The sequence below is a fragment of the Mustela nivalis genome (assembly GCF_964662115.1).
Source record: "Mustela nivalis genome assembly, chromosome: 15".
NCBI lineage: Eukaryota > Metazoa > Chordata > Mammalia > Carnivora > Mustelidae > Mustela > Mustela nivalis.
This window is the reverse complement of record NC_139034.1, coordinates 3,429,061-3,451,471: the sequence shown is the minus strand read 5'-3', so window position 1 is coordinate 3,451,471 and position 22,411 is coordinate 3,429,061. Positions and strand designations below refer to the sequence as shown.

Genomic DNA, 22,411 nt, shown 5'->3' with positions numbered 1-22,411 from the left:
TGCGTGCACGCACACACACACACACACACACACACACACACACACACATATTTTGTAATTCACAAAGAGATAAATGGCAATATTGAAAGGCACTGGGGAGGCCCATAGTACCCAAGCTTTATTACAGCAGGCTAAGATCCATCTTCATGCCAGTCATTTCTGAATAGGCAAAAGGCATGATAAGGAGGTAGTGCCAAAGTCAGAGCTGTAGGATTCTAAGCAGGAGTGCTTTTTCTATTAGTAAGACTGGTTTGGTTATAAATCTCTGCAGATTTATATTGCATTCCTTGAACTGAATAATCCGAAGTGATCTCTTTGCATTCTTCCTCTAAATAGGTCCACTGAGGGGACTCCTGGGTAGCTCAGACGTTAAGCCTCTGCCTTCGGCTCAGGTCATTATTCCATGGGATTGAGCGTGGAATCAGGCTCTCTGCTCAGTGGGGAGCCTGCTTCTCCTCCTCCTTCCTGCTTCTCTGCCTATTTACGCTCTCTCTCTCTTTGTCAAATACATAAATAAAATCTTTTAAAAAACAAGTAAATAAGTAAAATAAATAGCTCCATTGAAAGTTTAAAAACTTCCTGAATCATTTTCCTTTTAAGGGTGAAATTTTGTTTATCTGGGAAGTCACCTGCTTCACTGGTATCCTAGATTTGTATTCCCTGTACAGAGTGTACTTTGGAATTTTCGGGTGCGTTGGTCTGGTCAGGCCCTCAGGGAGCCCCATGTTCTACTGGGAGGCTAGTTCTACAGGGGAGGGTCCGAGACTTCAGGCAATAAGGGCATTCTGGGCTGGTGAATGCTGGAGAACACCAAGGCACACCCTGGCACTGGAAGCCTTGGTCCTACAGTGCCTCCAGCCTCTGCAATGGGTTGCCAATCCCCGGAGGCCACAGCTTCGCCTTGGTCCTTCCTAGGTTCTGGCTACAAATTTGATTTGTGGAGCCCGGTTAAGGCGACTTGCAGCTGGGTGGTACCGTTTATGTAGCTTGGCCATTCCCGCCTGGCACACCCTCACCTCTTCCAGTTTCAGAGCTGCCCCCTCCCTAGAACAGTTAACCCAGAATGGGATAATGTTGTCTGCTTACTCTGAACCAGAGGAGGGCACCATTCCCTAAGGCGTGTAGAGACGCCCGGGGAACCCGAACAACTTGGTCACAGCCTCCGGGTGTGGTGTGGACTGCAGGCACCGTGGAGGTGCAAGGTAGAGAAGGCTGTTAGGGGTCGGGGGAAGTAGGGGCCAACTCTGTGTTGTCCAAAGGCACTGCGCAAAAGCAAAGCCAGACAAATGGTTGTATCTCACTTCCTCTGGGAGGCATTTTCTGGGTCCCCAGGGCTGCAATTATTTTATTTATATTTGAATGGATTAACAGATTCTTACTTAATTCTATTGATTATAATCCATTACTATCATTTATTTTGTTGCCTAAATTTTCTCAAATTTGGCCATTGGGACTCATTTAAAGTTCACTCGTATGCCTCTTGACATATCTCCATTTGTTTTTTGCATTTTCTTATTTTCTGGCATTATAAGATGTTTCAGGCTTTTGTACTTTTCTTGCTCCAGTCCTAGAATCAGACATTTCTCCAAAAATCCCAGGTTCTTGTTAACTGAATTGGATGTGGTATCTTCTTATGGCTTTATTTTGTGTTTCCCTAATGACCAGTCACATAGAACTTCTTTTCATTTGGTTGTTGGCCATTTGTGTATCTTATTTGGGACTTACGTAGGACTTATCTATTCAAGTTTTTGCTCATTTTTTACATTTATTTGTGTATCTATTTATTTATTTAATGGATGCTGTTGAGTTGCAGGGATTCTTCCTATATTCAGGTTAGTAATCCCCTACCAGAAGTATGATTTGCAAATACCTTGTCCCATTCTGTGGGTTGTCTTTTCACTTTCCTTGATAGTGTAACTTCTCATTTTTAATGATCTTTTCGTTTTGTGTTATTGTTAGTTCCCTCTTTCATTTCTGTGAACACTCTAAATAAAATTATTTTATGTGCTAAAATCATTCCAGTACCTGAAGTCCTATTTTTTTTCCTACTGATTTGTGCTCATGGTGGATTGTTTGTGTATATATAATTGTTAAGAAACAAATAAGCAAAGGGGAAAAAATGAAAGACCAATCAAAAAACAAACTCTTTTAATTATAGAGAATAAACTGATGGTTATCAGAGAGGAAGGGGGTTGGGAGAATGGGTTGAATAAGTGATGGGGATTAAGGAGTACACTTGTTGTGATGAGCACTGGGTGGTGTATGGAAATATTGACTTACTGTATTGTACACCTGAAACTACTAAACACAGTATGTTAAAAAGGAAGAGAAAAAGAGAAAAAAGTCCCTGAACTAGAGGATATCTCAAAACAAACAAAAACCCTCCAAAACTGAAAGCAAATAAAACAAGAAATGGGCGGGGTGGGGGCGGAATACCAAAAACACAGAACAGAAAATCTAAGAATCCTGGGACAGCTATGAAAGGTGTTAAAATGAGCAATAGGAAAACCAGAAGAAAAAGAAGAGAGAGAAACAGAAGAAAAGCTTGAAACATTAATGTCTGAGAATTTTCTCAAAGTAATATCAAATACCAAACTACAAATCCACAAGCAGGAAAAATTTTTAAAAACATTCACGGGGTACCTGGGTGGCTCAGTCATTAAGCATCTGTCTTCAGCTGGGATCATGATCCCAGGGTCCTGGAACTGAGCCCCATGTCCAGCTCCCTGCTTGTGTTCCCTCTCTCACTGTGTCTCTCTCTGTCAAATAAATAAAATTTTTAAGAAAAATTCAGCTAGTCATATCATTTTGAAACTACAGAAAAAGTAAATAAAAATCTTGGAAGAAGAGAAAACAAACAGCCTGCCTATAGAGCAATAAAAATAGCTTTGATGTTTGTTATTTCTTCTCCTCAGAAGCCATGCAAGCAAGAAGAGAATGAGTGAAATATTTAAAATGTGGAGAGAAAAATCTCACCAGTATAGAATTCTGTATCCTGCAAAAATACCTTCAAAAAGTGAAGGAGAAATCAGCTTACTCAGACAAACAAAATTTGAGAAACTTTGTTTTAAGTAGTGCATTCATGTAAGAAATACGTGTGCTTTCCCCCATATAAGAAATGTTAAAAGCATGGTGCTTTAGGGCACTGGGGTGGCTCTGTCCATTAGGCATCTGCCTCTTGATTTCAGCTCAGGTCATGATCTCAGGTTCATGAGATTGAGTCTCTGTGTGGGGCTCTGTGCTCAGTAAAGAGTCTGCTTGAGATTATCTGCCACTTCCTCTGACCCTCCTCTGCTAAAATAAATTTTAAAAATCTTTTTTAAAAAATGTTAAAAGATGTTATTTATCTTTTTAATTTTTTGAAAAGATCTTATTTATTTATTTGACAGAGAGACAGCACAAGAAGGGGGAGCAGCAGGCAGAGGGAGATGCACATTCCTCACAAAGCAGGTGGAGCTGGATGTGGGACTTGATCCCAGGACCACAGAATCATGATCTGAGCTGAAGGCAGCTGCTTAACCCACTAAGCCACCCAGGCGCCCCTATAGTTACCTTCTGATACCATACAAAGTTATTGTAGTATAATTGATTATATTCCCTATGCTATGCTTTATATCTCCACAATTTATTTTTTTATAACTTTAAGTTTGTAATTCTTAATCCAGCCCATTTCCAAACTCTCATCCCTTCTGGCAACTACCAATTTGTTCTCTGTATTTATGAATCTGTTTCTCTTCTTTGTTTCATTTGTTTGGATTTTTAGATTCCACACATAAGTGAAATCATATGATATCTGTCTTTCTATGTCTGACTTATTTCACTCAGCATAATACCCTCTAGGTACAACCCTGTGACAAATAGCAAGATTTCATTATTTTTTATGTCTGAGCAATATTCCATATCACATATCACATATAGCATATATAGTATCACTTATCAATAGTTTGTATATGTGTGTATATAACATATATGATAATATATAACATATATTATATATATACACTGCATCTTCTTTATCCATTCATTGATCAACGGACATTGGGTTGCTTCCATATCTTGGTTATTGGTTTTTTTTTTTATATCTTGGTCATTTGAAATAATGCTACAATAAACATAGGAGTGCATGTATCTTTTTTCATTTAGATTCAATTAATTAACATATAAAGTATTACTGTTTCAAGGGTACAGGTCTGTGATTCATCAGTCTTACACAACACACAGTGCTCACCACAACTCATACGCTCCCCAACATCTATCACCAGCTACCCATCCCCCCCACACCCCTTCCCTCTAGGAACCCTCTGTTTCCTAAGAGTCTTTTATGGTTTGTCTCTCTCTTTCTGGTTTCATCTTGTTTCATTTTTTCCTCTCTTGTCCTATGATCCTCTGCCTTGTTTCTTAAATTCCACATATCAGTAGATCATATGATAATTGTCTTTTCTGATTGACTCATTTCACTTGATATAATACCCTCTAGTCCCATCTACGTTGCTGTAAATGGCAAGATTTCTTTTTTTTTTTTTTATGGCTGCTGCATAGATACTTTTGAATTAGTGTTTTCACTTTCCTTGAGAAAATACCCAGAAAAGGAATTGCTGGATCATTTCTATTTTTAATTTTTTTTAAAGATTTTATTTATTTGACAGAGGGAGATCACAAGTAGGCAGAGCAGCAGAGAGAGAGGGGGAAGCAGGCTCCCTGCTGAGCAGAGGGCCAGATGTGGGGCTCTATCCCAGGCCTGTGAGATTATGACCTGACCCAAAGGCAGAGGCTTAACCCATTGAGCCACCCAAATGCCCTTTTTAAAATTTTTTTGAGGAAACTCCATATTATTTTCCATGGTGGCTACACTATTTCACATTCCCACCACCATGGTTCTCTTTTCTCCATGTTTTTACCAATACTTGCTACTTCTTGTTTTTTTTTTTTTTTAAGATTTTATTTATTTATTTGTCAGGGACAGAGGGAGAGAGAGCGAGCAAGCACAGGCAGACAGAGAGGCAGGCAGAGGCAGAGGGAGAAGCAGGCTCCCTGTAGAGCAAGGAGGATGCTGGGATAATGACCTGAGTTGAAGGCAGCCACTCAACCAACTGAGCCACCCAGGCGTTCCTCTTTTTTTTTTTTTTTTTGTTAAAAGATTTTATTTATCTGACACACACAGAGAGAGAGAGAGAGAGAGAGAGAGAGAGAGGGAACGCAAGCAAGGGGAGTGGGAGAAGCAGGCTTCCCGGCAAGCAGGGAGCCCGATGTGGGCCTCCATCCCAGGTCCTGGGGATGGTGACCTGAGCCAAAGGCAGATGCTTAAGGACTGCACCACCCAGGTGCCCTACTTCTTGTCTTTTTGATACTAGACATTCTGACAGGTGTGAAGTGGTATCTCATTGTGGTTTTGATTTGCATTTTCTTTGATGATTAGTGTTGTTGAACATCTTTTCACATGTCTGTTGGCCATTTGCATGGCTTCTTTGGAAAAATGTCTATTCAGGTCCTCTGCCCGTTTGTAAATTGGATTGTTTGGGTTTTTGGTGTCAATTTGCATGAGTTCTTTATATATATATTATTTATCCTTATCTGATATATCACTTGCAAGTATCTTCCCATTCAATAAGTTGCTTTTTTGTTTCATTATGGTTTCCTTCATTGTAAAAAAGCTTTTTAGTTGGAGGTAGTCCCAATTGTATTTGCATTTGTTTCCCTTGCCTGAGGAAACAGATCCCACAAATATCATAGAGATTACTGCCTATGTTTTCTTTTAAAAAAAAAAATATTTTATTTGCTTGTTTGAGAGAGAGACAGAGGGAGAGAGAGCACAGAGGGAGAGTGAGAGGAAGAAGCAGACTCTCCAGTGGCCTGGGAGCCCAGTGTGGGCCTCAATCCCAGGACCCTGGGATCATGACTTGAGCCAATGACAGACGCCTAACTGACTAAGCCACCCAGGTGCCTCTGCCTATGTTTTCTTATAGAATATTTATACTTTAAAGTCTTTAATTTATTTTATTTTTTTTTAAAGATTTTATTTATTTATTTGACAGAGAGAAATTACAAGTACACTGAGAGGCAGGCAGAGAGAGAGAGAAGGAAGCAGGCTCCCTGCTGAGCAGAGAGCCCGATGCGGGACTCGATCCCAGGACCCTGAGATCATGACCTGAGCCGAAGGCAGCAGCTTAACCCACTGAGCCACCCAGGTGCCCCTCAAATCTTTAATTTAGGTCCTTAATCCATTTTGAGTTTGTGCATACAGCTGTCCAGTTTTTCCAACACCATGTATTAAAGAAACTATCTGTTACCTATTATTTATTCTTGCCTCCTTTATTATAGGTTGATTGACCACATGTGGATTTTTTTCGGGGCTCTGCATTTTGTTCTATTGATCTATGCATCTATTTTTGTGCCAGTACCATATTGTTTTGAATACTGTAGCTTTGTAGTATAGTTTGAAATCTGTGGGTGTGATACATCTAGCTTTGTTGTTCTTTCAAAAGATTGCTTTGGGTATTTGGAGTCCAAACAACTTTTAGGATTATTTATTCTAGTTTTGTGTTTAATACCATTGGTATTTTGATAGGGATTGCATAGAATCTATAGATTTCTTTGGGTAGTATGGACATATTAACAATTTTAATTCTTCCAATCTGTGAGCATGGTATACCTCTCCATTTATTTGTGTCATCTTTAATTTTTTTCATTAATGTCTTACAGTTTTCAAAGTATAGGTCTTTCATCCATCTAGTTAAATTTATTCCTAGGTATTTTACTCTTTTTGAGCAATTTTAAGTGAGATTATTTCCTTAATTTTTCTTTTTACTAGTTCATTATTAATGTATAGAAACATAACAGATTTCTATATATTAATTTTGTATCCTACAAATATACTGAACTCATTTATTAGTTTTTGTATTTATTTTTTTTTCAAAGATTTTATTTATGTATTTGACAGACAGAGATCACAAGTAGGCAGAGAGGCAGGCAGAGAGAGAGGAGGGGAAGCAGACTCCCTGCCAAGCAGAAAGCCTGATGCAGGACTCCATCCCAGGACCTGAAGGCAGAGGCTTTAACCCACTGAGCCACACAGGCACCCCTAGTTTTTGCATTTAAAAAAACACTTAAGGTTTGTCCTTCCTTCCTTCCTTCCTTCCTTCTTTCTTCCCTCTGAAAGAGGGAAGAGGGGGAGAGGAAGAGAGAGAATCTTAAGCAGGCTTCACTCCCAGTGTAGAGCCTAAGGTGGGGCTTGATCTTATGAACCAGAGATCATGACCTAAGCTGAGATCCAGAGTCAGTTCCTTAACCGACTGACAGGTGTCCCTAAATATTTAGGATTTTCTGTATATAGAATGTCATCTTCAGATAGTGGCAGTTTTACTTCTTCCTTACCAATTTGGAATCTTTTTCTTTTCTGATACTTTGTCTAGGTCCTTCAGAGCTATCTTCAATAAAAATGAGGAGAGTGAGGGGCACCTGGATGCCTTTGGATCAGGTCGTGATCCTAGAGTCCTGGGATTGAGCCCCGCATTGGGGGGTCCATTCTCAGCGGGTAGCCTGCTTCTCCCTCTGCCTCCTGCTCTCCCTGCTTGTGCTCTCTCTCTGTCAAATGGATAAATAAAATCTTTAAAAAAAAAAAAAGAAGAAGAAGAAGAAAAGAGTGATGAGAGTGGGCATCCTTCTCTTATTCCTGATCTTAGAGGAAATACTTTCACCTTTTCTCTGCTGAGTATGTCAGCTTGGGTTTATCATATATGGCTGCAAATTTTTTTTTAAGATTTTATTTATTTATTTGAGAGAGAGAAAACACAAGTGTGTAGAGGAACAGAGGGACAAGCCGACTCCCCACTGAGTGAGGAACCTGATTCAGGGCTTAATCCTAGGGTTCTGAGATCATGGCCTGACTCAAAGGCATTTGATTAACTGACTGAACCACCTAGGTGCCCATCATATATGGCCTCTATTATGTTGAGGTATGTTTCCTCTACATTCACTTTGTTGAGAATTTTTATCATGAATGGATGTTGAAATTTGTCAGATTTTTTTTTCACCTGCTAAGATGATCATATGATTTTTTTATACTTTATTTTGTTTATATAATGAGTAACATTGACTGATTTTCTGATATTGACTCATGCTTGCACCCCTGGAATAAATTCCACCTGATCATGGGGAATGACCCTTTTCATGTATAGTTGAATTTAGTTTACTAATATTTTAGCATGTATTGTTGAGGATTTTTACATTTGTGTTCATCAGAGATACTGGCCTGTCGTTTTCTTTTTTGTAGTGTCTTTGTCTGGTTTTGGTATCAGAGTAATGCTTGTCTTGTAGAGTGAATTTGGAGGCATTCTTTCTTCTTCAATTTTTTGGAATAGTTTGAGAAGGATAGGTATCAACTCTTCTTTAAATGTTTGATAGAGTTCACCTATAAAGCATTTATCTCTGGGCTTTTGTTTGTTGGGAGCTTTTTGATTAATGATTCAATTACACTCCTAGTAATCAATCTGTTCAGATTTTGTATTTCTTTCAGATTCTTAGAAGATTGTATGTTTTTAGATATTTGTCTATTTTTTCTAGATTATCCAATTTGTTGGTATGTAATTTTTTTGTAGTTGTCTCCTATAATCCTTTGTATTTTCATGATGTTGGTTGTAACTCCTTCTCTCTCATGTCTGATTATATTTATTTAGGCCCTTTATCTTTTTCTCTTGATGAGTTTGGCTAAAGATTTATCAATTGTGTTTAGCTTTACAAAGAACCAGTTCTTAATTTTTTTTTTAAGATTTTATATATTTACTTAAAAGAGAGTGAGAAAGAGCATGAGAGGAGAGATGGTCAGAGGGAGAAGCAGACACCCCATGGAGGTGGAGCGTGATTTGGAACTGGATCCTGGAACTCAATCCTGGGACTCTAGGATCATGACCTGAGTGGAAGGCCATTGCCCAACCAATTGAGCCACCTAGGCAACCCCCAGTTCTTAATTTCTTTGAACTTTTCTATTTTTTTACTTTTATTCTTTATGTGATTTTTTTTTCCCAGTGTGATCTTCAGTATGCCTTCCTTATACTTTGGGCTTTGTTCTTCTTTTTCTAGTTCCTTGTAGGTGTAAGGATACATTATTTATTTGAGTTTCTCTTGTATCTTGAGGTAAACCTGTATTGCAATAAACTTTCCTCTTAGAACTACTTTTGCTGCATCCCTACGATTTCTTGTTTTCCTGCATCCCAAAGATTTTGAAATGTGTTTCCATTTTCCTTTGTTTCCATGTATTTTTTACTTCTTTGATTTCTTTGTTACTCCCTTGGTTGTTTAGTAGCATGATGTTTTGCCTCCAAATGTTTGGGGGTTTTTTTCCATTTTTTTTTTAAGATTTTATTTATTTATTTGACAGAGAGAAATTACAAGTACACTGAGAGGCAGGCAGAGAGAGAGAGAGAAGGAAGCAGCCTCCCTGCTGAGCAGAGAGCCCGATGCGGGACTCGATCCCAGCATCCTGAGATCATGACCTGAGCCGAAGGCAGCGGCTTAACCCACTGAGCCACCCAGGCGCCCCTCCATTTTTTTTCTCGTTTCATATCGTTTTGGCCAGAAAAGATACTTGATATTATTTCAATCTTGTTAAATTTACCGAGACTAGTTTTGTGGCCAACATATGGTCTATCCTGGAGAATGTTCCTTATGCACATCAAAAGAATGTGTATATTGCTGGTTTGGGATAGAATGTTCTAAGTCCATATGGCCTAATATTCAGACATTTTTTCCTTATTAATTTTCTCTCTGGCTGATCCATTGAGGTAGGTGGGGTGCCAAAGTTCCCTACCATCATATTACTGTTGATTTATACTTTTATGTCTGTTTATATTTGTTGTATATATTTACGTGCTTTCATGTTCTGTTTATAGAAGGTTACACATAAAGAAAGACAAAATTCTCTTACTGGATTGTACTCTCTTATTGGATTGCTTCCTTTATCATTATGCAATGCCCTTCTTTTTCTCTTGTTGTAGTCTTTGTTTTTTGTTTGTTTTTTTCTTTTTCAAATTTTTATTTAAATCCTAGTTAGTTAACATAAATGTAATATTGGTTTCAGGAGTAGAATTTAGGGATTCATCCCTTACATATAAGACCTAGTGCTCAACACAAGTACCCTCCTTAATACGCATTACCCATTTGGCCCATCCCCTGCCCACCTCCCCTCCATCAACGCTCAGTTTGTTCTCTACAGTTAAGAGTCTCTTATGGTGTGCTTCCCTCTCTTTTTTCCCCTTCCCATATGTTCATCTGTTTTGTTTCTTAAATTCCATATATGAGTGAAATCATATGGTATTTGTGTCTTTTTTTTTTAAAGATTGTATTTATTTATTTGACAGACAGAGATCACAAGTAGGCAAAGAGGCAGGCAGAGAGAGAGAGGGAAGCAGGCTCCCTGCCGAGCAGAGAGCCCGATGCGGGGCTCAATCCCAGGACCCTGAGATCATGACCTGAGCCGAAGGCAGAGGTTTAACCCACTGAGCCACCCAGGCGGCCCTGGTATTTGTCTTTATCTTATTTTGCTTAGCATAATATACTCTAGCTCCATCCACGTCATTCCAAATGGCAAGATTCCGTTATATATATATATATGTAATATATAGATATATATATATATATGTAATTTTTTTGTAGTTGTCTCCTATAATCCTTTGTATTTTCATGATGTTGGTTGTAACTCCTTCTCTCTCATGTCTGATTATATTTATTTAGGCCCTTTATCTTATATATATATATATATATATATATATATATATATATCGCATCTTCTTTATCCATTCATTAGTCAATGGACATTTGGGCTCTTTCCATAATTTGGCTATTGTTGATAATTCTACTATAAACATATAAACATTGGGGGGCATGTGCTCCTTCAAATCAGTATTTTTGTATTCTTTGGGTAAAAACCTCATAGTGAAATTGCTGGGTTGTAGGGTAGTTCTACTTTTAACTTTTTGAGGATCCTCCATACTGTTTTCCAGAGTGGCTACACCAGTTTGCATTTCTACCAACAATGCAAGATGGTTCCCCCTTCCCCACATCCTCGCCAGCCTCTATTGTTTCCTATATTGTTAATTTTAGCCATTCTGACAGATGTGAAGTGGTATCTCATCATGGTTTTGATTTGTATTTCCTGATGATGAGTGATGTTGAGCCTCTTTTCATGTGTCTGTTGGCCCTCTGGATGTCTTATTTGGAAAAATGTCTATTCATGTCTTCTGCCCATTTCTTAAAGGAATTATTTGGTTTTTAAGTGATGAGTTTGATACATTTTTTAAAAAAGATTTCATTTATTCATTTGACAGAGAGAGGCAGAGGGGCAGGCAGAGAGAGAGAGGAGGAAGCAGGCTCCCTGCCAAGCAGAGAGCCCAATGCGGGACTCATCCCAGGATCCTGAGATCATGACCTAAACTGAAGGCAGAGGCTGAACCCACTGAGTCACCCAGGTGCCCTTGATACTTTTTAAAAATAGATTTTGGGTACCTACCCTTTATCAGATATGTCATTTTCAAATATCTTCTCCCATTACGTAGACTGCCTTTTGTTTTGTTGATTTTTTTCTTTTTTAAAAATTAATTACTTAATTTATTTTTTATAAACATATAATGTATTTTTTAAAAATATTTAATTTATTTATTTGACAGAGAGATCACAAGTAGGCAGAGAGGCAGGCAGAGAGAGAGGAAGGGAAGCAGGCCCCCTGCTGAGCAGAGAGCCTGATTCGAGACTTGATCCCAGGACCCTGAGATCATGACCTGAGCCAAAGGTAGTGGCTTAACCCACTGAGTCACCCAGGTGCCCAACATATAATGTATTTTTATCCCCAGGGGTACAGGTCTGTGAATCACCAGGTTTACACACTTCACAGCACTCACCATAGCACATACCCTCCCCAATGTCCATAACCCCACTCCTCTCTCCCAACCCCCCTCCTCCCAGCAACCCTCAATTTGTTTTGTGAGATTGAGAGTCACTTATGGTTTGTCTCCCTCCCAATCCATCTTGTTTCATTTATTCTTCTCCTATCCCCTTAACCCCCCCATGTTGCCTCTCCACTTCCTCATATCAGGGAGATCATATGATAGTTGTCTTTCTCTGATAGACTTATTTCGCTAAGCATGATACCCTCTAGTGCCATCCATGTCGTCGCAAGTGGCAATATTTCTTTTTTTTTTTTTTTAGATTTTGTTTATTTATTTGGCAGACAGAGATCACAAGTAGGCAGAGAGGCAGGCAGAGAGAGAGAGAGAGGAGGAAGCAGGCTCCCTGCTGAGCAGAGAGCCCGATATGGGACTTGATCCCAGGACCCTGAGATCATGACCTGAGCCGAAGGCAGAGGCTTTAACCCCCTGAGCCACCCAGGCGCCCCAAGATTTCATTTCTTTTGATGGCTGCATAGTATTCCATTGTGTATATATACCACATCTTCTTTATCCATTTATCTGTTGATGGACATTTAAGTTCTTTCCATAGTTTGGCTATTGTAGACATTGCTGCTATAAACATGCAGGTGCACGTGCCCCTTCGGGTCACTATGTTTGTATCTTTAGGGTAAATACTCAGTAGTGCAATTGCTGGGTCATAGGGTAGCTCTATTTTCAACATTTTGAGGAGCCTCCATGCTGTTTTCCAGAGCAGTTGCACCAGCTTGCATTCCACCAACAGTGTAGGAGGGTTCCCCTTTCTCTGCATCCTTGCCAGCATCTGTCATTTCCTGACTTGTTGAATTTAGCCATTCTGACTGGTGTGAGATTGTATCTCATTGTGGTTTTGATTTGTATTTCCCTGATGTCGAGTGATGTGGAGCACTTTTTCATGTGTCTGTTGGCCATCTGGATGTCTTCTTTGCAGAAATGTCTGTTCACGTCTTCTGCCCATTTCTTGATTGGATTATTTGTTCTTTGGGTGTTGAGTTTGCTAAGTTCTTTATAGATTTTGGACACTAGCCCTTTATCTGATATGTCGATTGCAAATATCTTCTCTCATTCTGTCAGTTGTCTTTTGGTTTTGTTAACTGTTTCCTTTGCTGTGCAAAAGCTTTTGATCTTGATGAAATCCCAATAGTTCATTTTTGCCCTTGCTTCCCTTGCCTTTGGCGATGTTCCTAGGAAGACGTTGCTGCGGCTGAGGTGGAAGAGGTTGCTGCCTGCGTTCTCCTCAAGGATTTTGATGGATTCCTTTCTCACATTGAGGTCCTTCATCCATTTTGAGTCTATTTTCATGTGTGGTTTAAGGAAATGGTCCAATTTCATTTTTCTGCATGTGGCTGTCCAATTTTCCCAACACCATTTATTGAAGAGGCTGTCTTTTTTCCATTGGACATTCTTTCCTGCTTTGTTGAAGATTACTTGAGCATAGAGTTGAGGGTCTATTGCTGGGCTCTCTATTCTGTTCCATTGATCTATGTGTCTGTTTTTGTGCCATTACCATACTGTCTTGGTGACTATACCTTTGTAATATAGCTTGAAGTCCAGAGCTGTGATGCCTCCAGCTTTGTTTTCCTTGTTCAAATTTGCTTTGGCTTTTGTGGCTCTATACAACTTTTAGAATTGTTTGTTTTGGTTCTGTGAAAAATACTGTTGGTGTTTTGATAAGGATTTCATTAAAAGTGTAGGTTGCTTTGGGTAGGATAAACATTTTAACAATGCTTGTTCAGCCAATCCATGAGTATGGAATGTTTTCCCGTTTCTTTGTGTCCTTTTCAATTTTTTTCATAAGTTTTCTATAGTTTTCAGAAGACAGTTCATTTACCTATGATTAGGTTTCTTCCAAGGTATCTTATGGTTTTTTGATGCAATTATAAATGGAATTGATTCCTTGTTTTCTTTTTCTGTGGCTTCAGTATTGCTGTATAGAAATGCAACAGATTTCTGTATATTGATTTTATATCTTGCGACTTTACTAAATGCATGTATTAGTTCTAGCAAATTTTTGATAGAGTCTTTCTGGTTTTCTACATAGAGTATCATGTCATCTGCAAATAGTGAAAGTTTGTTTTCTTCCTTGCTGATTTGGATGGCTTTTATTTTGATTGTTGCGACTATAACTTCCAGTACTATGTTAAATAACAATGGTGAGGGTGGATGTCTCTGTTTTTTGTTCCTGACAGTGGAAGAAAAACTCTCAGTTTTTTCCCCATTGAGGATATTAGCTGTGGGTCTTTTATATATGGCATTTATGACATTGAGATATGGTCCTTTTATCCTTACTTTGTTAAGGGTTTTGTCAACAATGGATGCTGTACTTGGTCAAATGCTTTTTCTGCATCTACTGAGAGAATCATATGGCTCTTTATTTTATTAATGTGGTATATCACATTGATTGATTTGCAGATATTGAACCACCCCTTCAGTCCAGGAATAAATCCCACTTGATCATAGTGAATAGTTCTTTAAATGTACTGTTGGATTCATTTTGCTAGTATCCTGTTGAGAATTTTTGCATCCACGTTCATCATGGATATTGGCCTATAATTCTTTTTAGTGGGGTCACCTTCTGGTTTTAGAATTTAGATAATGCTGGCCTCTTAGAATGAGTTTGGAACTTTTCATTCCATTTCTATTTTTTGGAACAGTTTGATAAGAAAACTTTTTTTTTTTTTTAAGATTTTATTTATTTATTTGCCAGAGAGAGAGAGGGAGAGCACAACAGGCAGAGTGGCAAGCAGAGGCAGAGAGAGAAGCAGGCTCCCTGCTGGACAAGGAGCCCAGTGTGGGACTCAATCCCAGGACACTGGGATCATGACCTGAGCTGAAGGCAGCGAGGCTTAACCTGCTGAGCCACCCAGGTGTCCCAATAAGAATAAGTATTAACTCTTCTCTAAATTTCTGGTACAATTGCCCTGGGAAGCCATGTGGGTCTGGACTTTGGTTTTTTGGAGATTTTTTTTTATTACTGATTCAGTTTCTTTTGCTGGTTATGGGTCTGTACAGGATTTCTTTCTGTTTCAGCTTTGGTGTTTGCATGTTTCTAAGAATTTATCCATTTCTTCCAAATTATCCAATTTGTCGGCATATAATTTTTCATAATATTCTCTTATAATTGTTTGTATTTCTATGGTATTGGTTGTGATCTCTTTCATTCATGATTTTATTTATTTGGGTCTTTTCTCTTTTCATATTGATAAATCTAGCTAGAGCTTTATCAATTTTACTAATTCTTTTCAAGAACCACCTCTTAGTTTCATTGAGCTATTCTACTGTATTTTTTTGTTTCTATATAATTTATTTCTGCTCTAGTCTTTATTATTTCCCTTATTCTCCTGGCTTCAGGATTTATTTGTTATCCCTTTTCTTGTTCCTTAGTTGTAAGTCTAGGTTATGTATTTGAGACTTTCCTTGGTTTTTGAGGTAGGCTTGTATTGCTATATACTTCCCTCTTGCGACCACTTTTACTGCATCCCAAAGGTTCTGGACTATCATGTTTTCATTTTCATTTGCTTCCATGTTTTTTTTTTTTTTAATTTCGTATTTAATTTCCTGGTTAACCCATTCATTCTTTACTGAGGTATTCTTTAACCTGCATGTATTTGTGGTCTATCCAAATTTTTTGTGGTTGACTTCAAGTTTCATAGAGCTGTGGTCTGAAAATATGTATGGTATGATCTCAGTCTTTTTGATTGTTGTTGGATCAACACAATCAGGCATACTTGTTGAGAGCTGATTTGTGACCCAGCATGTGATCTATTCTGGAGAAAGTTCCATGTGCATTCAAAAAGAATGAGTCTTCTGCTGGTTTAGGATGAAATGTTCTGAATATATCTGTTAAGTCCATCTGGTCCAGTGTCCATTGTTTCCTTTTTGATTTTCTGCTTTGATGATCTTTCTGTTGCAATAAGTGGGGGTGTTAAAATCCCCTGGTATTATTGTATTATTATCAATTAATTTCTTTATGTTTGTTACTAACTGATTTATATATTTGGGTGCTCCCAAGTTGGGGACATAAATATTTACAATTGTTAGATCTTCTTTTTGGATAGACCTCTTTATTATGATACAGTGTCCTTCTTCATCTCTTGTTACAGTCTGGTTTAAAGTCTAGTTTGTCTGAGGGGAGCCTGGGTGGCTTAGTCAGTTAGGTGTCTGCCTTAAGCTCAGGTCATGATCTCACAGTCAGAGGACTGAGTCCTGTATTGGGCTCCCTGCTCAGCTGGAAGTCTACTTCTCCCTCTTCCTCTGCCCCAACTCCCCACTTGTGCTTGCTCACTCTCTTTCTCTCTCTCAAATAAATAAAAATTTTTTTTAATCTTTTTTTAAAAGTCTACTTTCTTCCATCATATAAATATGTCTACTCTGGCTTTCTTTTGATGCCCACTAGCATGATGTTGTCATAGAGGTCCCTTACCTACTCTAACTGTTAAAATTCCCTTTTGTTTTTGCTGTTCAGTTTGAAAGATTTCCACTATCCTGTCTTTTAGATCATTGCTATATTCTTCTGCATTCTCTAATTTACTATTGGCTCCTCTAGTGTATTTTAATTTCATTTATTGTATTCATCAGCTCTGATTAGTTCTTTTTAATATTTTCTATCTCTTTGCTAAAGTTCTCACTGAGTTCATCCACTCTTCTTCCAAGTTCAGTGAACATCTTTATGACCATTACTTTGAAATGTATATCAGGTAGATTGCTTACCTCTGTTTTTGCTTAGTTCCTTTTCCGAGATTTTGTCTTATTCTTTTGTTTGGAACATATTTTTTTTTTTAAAGATTTATGTATTAACTTATTTGACAGAGAGAGATCACAAGTAGGCAGAGAGTCAGGCAGAGAGAGGGATGGAAGCAGGCTCCCCGCTGAGCAGAGAGCCCGATTCGGGCCTCAATCCCAGGACACTGAGATCATGACCCGAGCCAAAGCAGAGACTTAACCCACTGAGGCACCTTGGAACATATTTCTCTGTCTCCTCTTATTGTATGACTCTGTGTTTTTCTCTATGTATTTTTTTTAAATTTTATTTATTCATTTGACAGAAATCACAAGTACACTGAGAGGCAGGCAGAGAGAGAGAGAAGGAAGCAGGCTCCCTGCCGAGCAGTGAGTCCGATGCGGAACTCGATCCCAGGACCCTGAGACCATGACCCGAGCTGAAGGCAGCGGCTTAACCCACTGAGCCACCCAGGCGCCCTTTTCTCTATGTATTAAGTAGGTCAACTATGTCTCCTGACCTTGAAAGTAGTGCCTTATGTGGAACGTACAATTTCCCCTGGCTTCCAGAACCTGGCACTCCAGTGATGTTCCCTGTATGAGTTGCATGTACCCTACTATTGTGCTTGGGCCATGACTGCAGCAGATGCAGTGGTGGTCAGGACTGACTGTGAGGTCTGGCCATGACTGGCATGGGTGTCCTGTTGGGCCAGGGTGGCCTTCCTTTTGTGAGAGCAGGAATTGCTTTGGAGGGGTGGTATTCCCTGGTGAGGTGCCCACTGGGTGTGGCAGAGCAAAAACTGCTTTTTTTTTTTTTTTGTCAGAGAGAGATCACAAGCAGGGAGAGAGGCAGGCAGAGAGAGAGGAGGAAGCAGGCTCCCCACTGAACAGAGAGCCTGATGCAGGGCTCAATCCCAGGACTCTGAGATCATGACCCGAGCCGAAGGCAGAGGCTTTAATCCACTGAGCCACCCAGGTGCCCCCCAAAACGGCTTTTTGAGGGGTGTTAGTATGTTAGATGTAAAGTGTCAGAACTGATGTTCATCAGCTTGATGTCAAGTAGGCTGAAAGAGGGCAAGAAAAAATGGCACCCATAAGCTTTCTGTTCCCAGAGAAAATTTCTACAGATCTCTGTGCCAGTGGCACATGCCCTAAAATTAGTTAATAAGTCTTCACTTTTGGCCCAGGCTCTTTTCACACTACTGCCTCTGTGTTGGGTCTTGGAGGGGGTGAGATTGTGTGCAAGACCTTTAAGAGTAGAGTTTTGGTTTCCTCTAGGCCTCTGGCTCTCCTGGGGTTAAGCCCCGTTCATTTTCCTAGCCAGATATTATGGGAACTCATCTAGCTGGTTCGGATCCCCCAGGGCAGCGATTACCCAATGTGAAGCTTGAACTCTTACTCCTCAGGAAATACCCTTGTGCCAGTGACATGCCTCCTGCTTATGGGTTGCCATGGCAGGGTTTTGGTTCCTGATTAGGCAGTGTATTTGCCCCTCCAATGCTTTGGTTTTTTTGTTTATATCTTCAACCATGGAAGAACTGTTCTGCTAGTTTTCAGGTTGTCCCAGAGAGAGTTTCACTATATAGAGTCACAGCCCTGCTGTGTCCATGGGAGGAGGTGACCTCAGGATCTTACTACTCTGCCACCTCCCATTTTTCTAGGAATTCCATATTTATAAAGGGGTCATTTTCCCCAAGAAGACATAACAAACTTTAACTTTTAATATGCCTAACAACAGAGCATCAAAATACATGATGGATAGAACTCCATGGAGAACTAGATGAATCTGAAATTACAGTTGGAAATTTCAATAATTTATCGGAAGTGGATTTATCAAAAGTGGATGGATCCATCAGGCAGAAAATCAGTAATGACATAGTTGAACTTAATAATACCATCATTCAACTGGATATAATTGACATCAGTAGACTACTCCATCCAACAATAGCAGAATACACATTCTTCTTAAGATCACGTGGACTGTGGGGTGCCTAGGTGGCTCAAGTCAGTTGAGTATCTGACTCTTGATTTCAGTTCAGGTCATGATCTCAGGGTTGTGAGATCAAGCCACGTGTCAGGCTCTGTGCTAGGGGTGGAGCCTGTTTGGGATTCTTTTTCTCCCTCTCCTTCATCCCTACCTCTTTCTGAAAAAAAAAAAAAAAAAAGATCACATGAACCATTCACCAATATTGATCACATTGTTGGTCATAAAATATACATTAACAAATTTAAAAGAATAAAAACTGTAGAGGCAGGCAGAGAGAGAGGAAGGGAAGCAGGCTCCCTGCTGAGCAGAGTGACCTGAGCTGAAGGCAGAGGCTTTAAACCACTGAGCCACCCAGGCACCCCTAAATAGTATACTTCTAAATAACACATGGGTGAAAGAAGAAATCTCAAGAGAAATTTAAAAATATTTGAACTAAGGGAACATGAAAATGCAACTTGCCAAAATTTCTGGGATACAGTAAAAACAGTGCTTAGAGAAACATTTATAGTGTTGAATGCATATATTTAAAAAATCTAATATAATCATCTAAGTTTCCATGTTAGAAAACTAGAAAGACAAAAGCAAATTAAATCCAAAGTTAGCAGAAGAAAAGAAATAAGAATTAGAGTAGAAATCAATTAAATTGAAAAGCAGGTATTAGAGAAAATCAATAAAACCAAAAATTAGTTCATTGAGAAGATACATCAAATCAATAAGTCTTGGGGTGCCTGGGTGGCTCAGTGGGTTAAGCCGCTGCCTTAGGCTCAGGTCATGATCTCAGGGTCTTGGGATGGAGTCCCGCATCAGGCTCTCTGATCAGCAGGGGGCCTGCTTCCCTTCCTCTCTCTCTGCCTGCCTCTCTGCCTACTTGTCCTACTTGTGATGTCTCTCTGTCAAATAAATAAATAAAATCTTTAAAAAAATCAATAAGTCTCTAGTTAATCTAACTAAGAAAAAAGAGAAAGGACACAAATTACTAATATCACAAATGAAAGAGGGGATATCTTTACAGATTCTATGGATATTAAAAGGATAATGAAGATATACTGTGAACCCCTCTATGCCCACATATTTGATAGCCCAGATGAACTGAACTAATTCCTGGAAAGACACAGTCTGCCAAAAATCACAGAAACACTACTAGACAATCTGAATAGTCCTGTATCTTTTAAAAGAGATTTAATCATTAGTTAATAAACTTCCAAAACAAAAAGCACTGATCCCAGTTAGGTTCAGTGGTGAATTCTGCAATATGTTTAAGGAATAAGTTACACCAATTCTCTATAATCTCAGTTACATCAATTCTCTATAATCTCTATAATCTCATGAGGCCTGCGTTACCTTAATTCCCAAACTAGAGAAAGACATTGCAAGGAAAAAAAAAAAAAACACTACAAATCAATTCACAGGAACATAGCTGCAAACTTTCTCAACAAAATATTATCAAATTTAATCTAACAATATGTAAAGCAAGTGGTACATTGCAATCAAGTGGGTCTATTTTTTTTCAAGATTTTATTTATTTATTTATTTGACAGAGAGAGAGAGCACAAGCAGGGGGAGCAGCAGAGTGAGAAGCAGACTCCCTGCTGAGCAGGAAGCTACATGCCAGGCTCAATCCCACCCCTAAGACCACCACCCAAGCTGAAGGCAGATGCCCAACCGACTGAGCCACTCAGTTGCCTGAATCAAGGGGGTTTATCTCAGGTATGCATAGCTGGTCAACATTCAAAAATCAATTAATGTAATTCATCGCATCAAAAATTCAAAGAAGAAAAATCACATGGTCTTATCAATAGATGCAGAAAAAGCATTTGACAAAATCCAGCATCCGTTCTTGATTAAAACGCTTCAAAGTTTAGGGATGGGGGAACATTCCTCAACTTCATCAAATCTATCTGTGAGAAACCCACAGCAAATATCATCCTCAATGAAAAAGCTGACAGCCTTCCCTTTGAGATCAGGAACACGACAAGGATGCCCACTCTCACCACTCTTTTTTTTTTTTTTTTTTTTTTTTTTTATCAGAGAGAGAGAGAGCGAGCACAGGCAGACAGAATGGCAGGCAGAGGCAGAGGGAGAAGCAGGCTCCCTGCTGAGCAAGGAGCCCGATGTGGGACTCGATCCCAGGACGCTGGGATCATGACCTGAGCCGAAGGCAGCTGCTTAACCAACTGAGCCACCCAGGCGTCCCTTTTTTTTTTTTTTTAAGATTTTATTTATTTATTTGTCAGAGAGAGAGTGAGTGAAGCGAGCACAGGCAGACAGAGTGGAAGGAAGAGTCAGAGGGAGAAGCAGGCTCCCTGCGGAGCAAGGAGCCCGATGTGGGATTCGATCCCAGGACACTGGGATCATGACCTGAGCCGAAGGCAGCTGCTTAACCAACTGAGCCACCCAGGCGTCCCATCACCACTCTTGTTCAACATAGTATTAGAAGTCCTAACGACAGCAATCAGACAACAAGAGAAATAAAAGATATTCAAATTGTCAAAGAAGTCGTCAAACTCTCTCTCTTCGTAGATGATATGATACTTTATATGGAAAACCCAAAAGACTCCACCACGAAACTACTAGAATTCATACAGCAATTCAGTAATGTGACAGGATACAAAAATCAATGTACAGAAATCGGTTGCTTTCTTATACACTAACAATGAAAATACAGAAAGGGAAATTAGAGAATCGATTCCATTTACTATAGCACCAAGAAGTATAAGATACCTGGGCATAAACCTAACCAAAGAGGTAAATGATCTGTACTTAGGAAGTATAGAACACTCATGAAAGAAATTGAAGAAGACACAAAAAGATGAAAGACCATCCCATGCTCATGGATCAGAAGAAAAACATTGTTAAAATGTCTATACTGCCGGGTGCCTGGGTGGCTCAGTGGGTTAAGCCGCTGCCTTTGGCTCAGGTCATGATCTCAGGGTCCTGGGATCGAGTCCCGCATCGGGTTCTCTGCTCAGCAGGGAGCCTGCTTCCTCCTCTCTCTCTCTCTGCCTGCCTCTCTGCCTACTTGTGATGTCTCTCTGTTAAATAAATAAATAAAATCTTTAAAAAAAAAATGTCTATACTGCCTAGAGCAATCTATACTTTTAATGCCATTCTGATCAAAATTCCATTAGCATTTTTCAAAGAGGTGGAGCAAATAATCCTAAAATTTGTATGGAATCAGAAGAGACCCCCAATTGTTAAGGAAATGAAAAAGAAAAACAAAACTGGGGGCATCATGTTGCCCGATTTCAAGCTTTACTACAAAGCTGTGATCACCAAGACAGCATGGTACTGGCATCAAAACAAACACATAGACCAGTGGAACAGAGTAGAGAGCCCTAATATAGACCCTCAACTCTATGGTCAAATCTTCAACAAAGCAGGAAAAAATATACAGTGGAAAAAAGACAGTCTCTTCAATAAATAGTGTATTTTTGATATGTACAAACTGCTTCTTAAGTTTATAAGGAGAGGAAGAAGACCCTGAATAGCCAATACAATATTGAAGGAAAAGAACAGTTGGAGGACTAACGGTACCCAACTTTAAGACTTACTATTAAGTCACATTAATCAAAACAATACTGTATTAGAGAAAGAGTAGACAAATAGATCAATGAAACAGAATAGAGAGTCCTGAAATAGGCCATCATAAGTAAAGATCAACCAATCGGCTGGCAAAGAACAAAGGCAATATATGGAACAAGACTGTCTTTTCAATAATGGTGCTGGAACCATTTAATATGTGAATGGTCATTCAATATATGAATGGTCATTC

The 22,411-nt window shown here is 39.2% G+C and overlaps 1 protein-coding gene across 10 annotated transcripts in view; it reads left to right on the top strand.

The window, feature by feature from the left end:
* The window catches only part of ZMYM5 (zinc finger MYM-type containing 5), a 73,914-nt gene that overhangs the window by 46,450 nt on the left and 5,053 nt on the right, over positions 1–22,411 (top strand). For 2 of the 10 annotated variants that reach the window (XM_082701655.1, XM_082701654.1), the window contains exon 8: positions 20,178–20,613. The exons of 4 other annotated variants lie outside the window; for them this stretch is intronic. In XM_082701655.1, the coding sequence (XP_082557781.1) occupies positions 20,178–20,213 (36 nt within the window). In that variant the 3' untranslated portion in view covers positions 20,214–20,613. Of the gene's footprint in view, positions 1–2,915; positions 5,081–20,177; positions 20,614–22,411 lie in introns of those variants that run through there. 4 more of the 10 variants (XR_014303625.1, XM_082701663.1, XM_082701658.1 and 1 more) reach the window with 4 other exon arrangements.